This window comes from Bos javanicus, chromosome 20 (genome assembly GCF_032452875.1).
Source record: "Bos javanicus breed banteng chromosome 20, ARS-OSU_banteng_1.0, whole genome shotgun sequence".
Taxonomy (NCBI): Eukaryota; Metazoa; Chordata; class Mammalia; order Artiodactyla; family Bovidae; genus Bos; species Bos javanicus.
Window position 1 is genome coordinate 24,528,685 of NC_083887.1, and position 6,535 is coordinate 24,535,219.

General features: G+C 41.5%; 1 protein-coding gene across 1 annotated transcript; it reads right to left on the reverse strand.

Moving 5' to 3' along the window:
• Positions 1 to 1,098: 1,098 nt before the first annotated feature.
• HSPB3 (heat shock protein family B (small) member 3) lies at positions 1,099 to 1,849 on the reverse strand. Its single transcript, XM_061393543.1, has one exon. The coding sequence runs from the start codon at positions 1,660 to 1,662 to the stop codon at positions 1,213 to 1,215; it is 450 nt and encodes a 149-aa protein (XP_061249527.1). The 5' UTR covers positions 1,663 to 1,849; the 3' UTR covers positions 1,099 to 1,212.
• Positions 1,850 to 6,535: the final 4,686 nt, after the last annotated feature.

The window sequence follows — 6,535 nt, forward strand, 5'->3', positions numbered from 1 at the left end:
CTGCATGTAAACTACAAACAAAGCGAGAGGAGCTCGGGGGTTATCAGCAGTCAGCAGCTACGCTGATGTTTTCCACACCCAGATTCCTCTGCTATTCATAGCCTTGTCCTCAGCCTCACATGGGGTCCGGGGTAAAGGCAGCTACTTTCCCCCAAAGAAGTACTTCACATGTAGAGAATGAGATAGCAAATCCTTGGAATGTCACAGACCAGCTGTTGAAGGCAATTGTTCCTAACCACCAATGTCTCAGCCGCTCCTTTGGGCCAAAGCAGCAGTTGGGGGAAATAGAAGCAGCCAATGTTCTGTATAAACTCAGACACCCATGTAAGCTCAGGCCTCAGAACTTTCATTGCCTGCCAAGCTATTTAAAGCTAAGGATTATGCAGTGAGAACAGATGCAGTGCATTTTGCCATCTTCTGAAATCTAACATTTTAAGTAACATTTAAAGAGCATAGTTTAAATTTTCTTGAATTCAGTCATTGTACTTTTCAAAGTGGTTTCCTAAACTTCATATTAATTTAGGTATGACAGTGCATCTTAATATTTCATAAATATCCACAGAACATACACTATGCTTTAAAAAATGCTGCAGCTAAGATTCACCTTAGCTTTTTTTTTTTAATGAGGTACATATTTGGAACTTTTAAAAATCATATTTATATCTGAAAATTCCAATGTAAGTTTAAAACAGTAACAAATGTAGTGACTCATAAATATATTTCAGATCCAATTTTCCAGTACTATTTTTTAACCTTCATATTCTATATTTACAAAGCTATGCTATAATAAAATACACTGAAAAGAAAAGCTCATTAAGTGAAGGAGATCACAGCTCTTTTTAGCACTATAAAACACTTTCATAAAATGGATAAGAATTTCTTAAATTGGTGTGGCTCTTTTGCCATCAACTGTTACAAATGCAAGCTTCTCTGGCATTGTTGAAGTAAGGAAGAAATAATTCTGAATCGTTTCTACTATCAGACTACAGTCTCCTAAACTGTCAATGTTTCAGGTGTTAAGAATAGCATCAACCTGAGCTGTAGGAACATATTTAACAACTTTCCTTTCGTAATAAAATAACAAAGACAACCTCAACATACCAGGAATTATGTCTGTGTTTTTAATCTTCATAAAAATCATTTCAAACGTGGATAATACACACATTCCCGTGATACCATGGGCTAAACTAGAATCTTCCTCTCGACACCATGTCACTTGGTCCCAGCCGAATCCTTTACTTCCACCACCAGAATTCCATCGTGACAGAGGATCGCCGACAAATCTTTGGTTTCAATGCCGTCGGGCAGTTTATACTGTCGGGTGAAGCTTCTGGAGATGAAGCCGTGCTCATCCATTCTGGTTCCGTGTTGAGCTTTTATCAGCAGCCAGCCCTCGAAGGTCTGAATGATGATATCTTCGGGGAGGAATTGGACCACGTCCAGCAGGACCTGGAAGCGGGATTCGCCTCTCTGGGGCGGCATCTCAGCGGCGTCCACTGGAGGAGCCTGGGCCGCCCTGGCCTTCCCCAGGTCCACCGTGGTTGGCCCCGGCAGTGCATATAAAGCGTGATCCAGCCTGCAGTCTTCCAGACCTCGAGCTTCGAATTCCTGCTCGTATCGCACTGGAGTCTCGATGAGGTGCCTCAGGATGATTTTTGCCATAGTGGAGGCAAAGCCGGCATCCAGCAGCGTCCTCCCCGTCCAATGTCCGCGTGGAGCTTCGCCGCTGCCTTCCAACTAGATTATCAGAGGAGAGCTGCTCTTCGCTTATAACCCCGCGAGAGCAACCCTTTAATTAGACCTGAATCACAGTGCCGCACGCTCCCTCTTGTCTTTTCGCTCCTGCTGACAATGAACGGCTATTTATAGGGTGTGTTTCGAAGTTGCTTTTAGCACACAGCCTGCTCGAGCTGCCGAGTCAAGGATTGCCCTTACGTTCTCAGTTATCCTTGGCAAATGTGTCGGCCTCGCTTACCCAGAGAGAAAGAGAGAGTCAGAAACAATATTTGAGAAATATTTGAGTGCTCTGTCTTTGTGAACTACAGCGAACTGAGGGATCAGAACAATCTACAGATGAGCATTTATTTGTATGAACTAAGTCTGCTCTAATCCTAGTCTCCAGGCACAAAATCAGGGGGAGGTGACTTGAGCTTTAAATTGATTAGGAATCAATTACACACACACAGGCACATTAAAATCTCAAACATTCAACAAGCCCTCAGCCCTCTATCCTATACATTTATTTTCATTTCATCCTTTAATCTTCTATCCTTAAGTGACATCTGAGCCAGGCCATCTGGGTTTATTAAATTTGACTCATGAAAAATTAGATCAAATGACTGAGCCAGACAGTGATGTCCAACCTCAGAAGGGGTTGAAAGGCATAGAACAGAGAATCTTAGCAAGGAAAATAGAGCTCCAGGGCAGAGAAAAAGCTTAATGCTTTTTAACTATTTGACACTAAAGCCCATAAAACTAAGGATTAATCTAGTTGCAGCTCTGCTGTTGAAATGGCAAAAATAAATAACATACTTCCTAACTGTAACCCCCTTAACATTAAACTTAGATTGAAAAAGAATGAGGTAACTCTTTATCCACTGCTATGGCAAGATCTCCAAGACATGTTAAGTACAAAAGGAAAGTCCAGAACAGCATATAATGTGCTGTATTTGTCTTTTTTTTAAAATAGGCATTTGCTTGTGAAATATAATCTGAAAGTTATGTCATGGGGAACAGAAGTTGCCTCCTGGGATGGTAGCAGAGTGATCAGAAGGCAGGGGCTAGAGGGAGACTTGTTTATCACTATAAACACGTTTGTGCTTTTAACTTCTATAGTGTGTTTGTAATGAACATACACACAAGAGGGTTTAAAATATAGAAAACTTCCTCTCCATGGAGGTTGGTATTCTCTAGAATAGGTAGACTCCAGAAGACCTTTCCTTAAAACACATGTCCATTTTCTTAGAATTAAAAATAAACCTAGCTAGTTTTTAGTTTTAGTTTTTTATGGTAAAGAATCTGCCTGCAATGCCAGAGACTCAGGTTTGATCTCTGGGTTGAGAGGATCCTCTGGAGAAGGGAATGGCAACCTACTCCAATATTCTTGGCTGGAGAATCCCATGGACAGAGGAGCCTGGTGGGCTATCGTTCATGGGATCACAAAAAGTCAGACATGACTGAGTGACTAACACTTTTACTTAGCAAAGTCTAAAAAATTAAAAAACAAAATTTTAAAAAATTAAAAATTAGAAAACAGAAGGGAACAATTTCCTTTAGCTCTTTTATAATACCCTAAAACTCTGAGTGGATATTTTGGTATATAGTTTAAAATATGCCTTAATTATGTTGTTCACACACAGCTTTTTTGACTTGCATTTTACAGGTTGATGACCCTCAATGGAAAAATGTATTCTTTGAAATCTTAATGTCCTCTGGCTCACAAAATATTGAGAGATGTTTTCACTGATGCTGCTGTGAGTGGTAAGTCAAAAACAGAACTCACTACCAGTGGCAGGAAATGTATAAGGTACTAAGGATTTGGCTTTAAATTGCTGGAAAAAGTCATAGCAAAATTGAGAAGAAAGTATATAGATTTTCTATATATCCCCTGCCCCCACACTTACATAGCATCTCCCATTGTCAGCATCCCCACCAGAGGGTACATTTGTTACAATCAGTGAACCTACATTAATACATAATTTACATTAGATTTCACTCTTTGTGTTGCACATTCTATGAATTTGCCCAAAGGTATAATCATGTGTATCCACCAAAATAGTAATATACAGAGTTGTTTCACTGCCCTAAAAATAGTTTGTGCTCCATCTATTCACCTCCCCTCCTCCCAACCTTTGTCCTGAAAAACTGCTGTAAAAAGTAAGCCTGTGGATTTGCTGTGCTGGGTCTTCATTGCTGCACTCCAGCTTTCTCTAGCTGTGGTGAGTGAGGGCTGCTCTTCATTGCAGTGCTTGGGCTTCTCCCAGAGGTGGCTTCTCTTTTGTGGAGCATGGGCTCTAGAGTGCAGGCTCAGGAGTTGTGGCACATGGGCTCATCGCCCCATGGCTTGTGTAATCTTCCTGGACCGCAATCAAACCCATGTCCCCTACATTGGTTCCCAACCACGGGCCACCAGGGAAGGCCAAAAAGAAAAGTCTATTTAAAAAGCTAAAACTTCTCTAAAAAAAAAATACTAGAAAGATGCTGGTAGGGTGGACAGAGAAAAACATATCCAATTATGGTTTCTTGCCTTTAAGAATCTCTAAAATAGGTGAGGAGGACTAGATATGAGTGATGTTTCCATGTTGCTTGTATCACTGAGTTGCTGAGGTTTAAAGGGAGTAGTCACATTTCTGGAGCAAACACCCAAGGCTTCTACTTCTGCTGTTTCCCCCGCTGCCCTTTGACCCTAATCCTGCACTTCTATCCTCCTCTAGGCTTCTGTTCAACCACTTACCCCTTTCTTGATGTTCTCTAGTCCCTCACTGTCCACAGGCCCCTCTCCATCAGCATAAAGTCAGTTGTACCCCATCTTTTTAAACCAAAACAACACCTACTAGCCTTATGTCACCCCCTAGCTAATTATTCTCTTCCCAGCCCAGCTCCTTGAATTTGTAGCCTGTGTTCAATGATCACTCTCTGTGCTATTGCAAAATAACTCTGCCCTGGATTGATGTCAAAGTCAACCTTATTGCCAAATCTATACTTTAACCTTATCTTCCTTAACCTCTTGAGCATTTGACATAAGCCTCTCATCAGAAAAGAATGTGAACTATTTTTGTCCTAGCCTTGTCAAGAGGACACATAGAGTTTTCTCTTATCCTATTCCATGCATTCTCAATGGAGGTGATGTCACCCTCAAGGGGGCAAAAATTGGTTCTTATGGAGCAAATCAATCAAACAAAAAATTCATGTTATCTAAGATTATACCAAATCTTAGCTCTAGGGAATGGATTATGGTCTTCCAAAAGGCCCAGGTACATAAACAGTCATAAAGAATATCTGTGGAATTAAAATTTCATGGGGGAGAGGGAGGAGAAATCAAGTGGAAAATGTCTTAAAGACTTTTGGGGGTAGAAGGCTGGAGCAATAATAAAGAAAAAATTGAGGATACAGTCCTAGTTGGCTTCATGAATTGCTCATCCAGACCCCAGTGGTGTCAGGGGCTCTTTGAGGGGATTTCAGTACCAACAAGGCTTAGAGTCTGAGAATGTTCCCTAGAAAGAGTAATCTCATGGCCTGGACAAGAAGATGATAGAGGGGGATAAATGGAGCTTTGGGAATTCAAGTGTTCCTGGCAACAGAATGACATGTTCCAGGGCCTGGAGCCAGAGGAAAATTCTGTGATTGGAGGACAAAGGACACAGTGTGACCACAACGCAGGCCACAGAGTAGGAAGTGGGAGAAATGAGGCTGAAGAGGTGGGGAGCAGGGACCAGATCAGAAGAGATTTGTATGTCATTTTTGTTTTCAAATATCTACCAGTTGCTTTAAGAGTGATACCAGAATTCTTGTTTTAGAGTAAACACTAATCTTTCTCTTTGTAGTCAAAAGGCCCACTGAGGGTTTTTTTTCCAAATTAAGATTTAGATTCTATTCTGAAATATAGGAGTTAACTTCACGAAGACCCGAATCAGTGCCCTTTTCTCTTTTCTGACTATACCCACAATAAGAAGCATATCATCACCAGTGAACACACATACACACACGTGTGTGCATGCTCAGTCATGTCCAACTCTTTGTGACCTCATGGACTGTAGCTCGCCAGGCTCCTCTGTCCATGGGATTCTCCAGGCAAGAACACTTGAGTGGGTTGCCATTTCCTCCTCCAGGGGATATCTTCCTGACCCCGGGATCAAACCCACATCTCCTAAAGCTCCTGCATTAGCAGGCAGATTCTTTACCACTGAGCTACCTGGAAAGCCCACATATACCCATACTGGGTACAAAACATTTAGCTTTACTACATGTAATGCACTCTGATGGTCTCTGTTTGATTCCATTTAGCTTAACAGTGAGACTTGCAACTCACTAAATTGATTTTACAGCCAGTTTGGAAAGCACTTACTTAACTTTTTATATTATTAAGCAAGGTAGTTCATCATCCTTGTAGGGTGAGTTATCCCTCTGTAGGAGACTATGATGGTCTCCACTGGTTTTTCTTCTGTGGCTGCAGAGAGATGTTGAGTAGGTAAGGAACAAGAGATGTACCAAGACAAGACAGCATGGCTTGTGTCAAGTGCTGAAAGGTTAAGAACAATAAGGATGGAAGCACAGACTTAGCAGTGAGGGTGTCTGATTTAATGAGGGAGAGTCAGAGGCAAAATCGGGCAAAGGTTGAATTGCAATTGGGGGAGTGCATGTTGCAATTTCAAGGAATTGGGTTGGGAGGAGATGGAACACATTCACTAGAGGCTGACATAAGGTCTGGAAGGCTTGTTTTGTTTTAATAATGTTTTCTTAAGAAAAGTGACCATTAGTCTGATGGAAAGGAGAGAACTGGTTAGCAAGGGGCCCTGATGGGCCATGGTTGATGGAG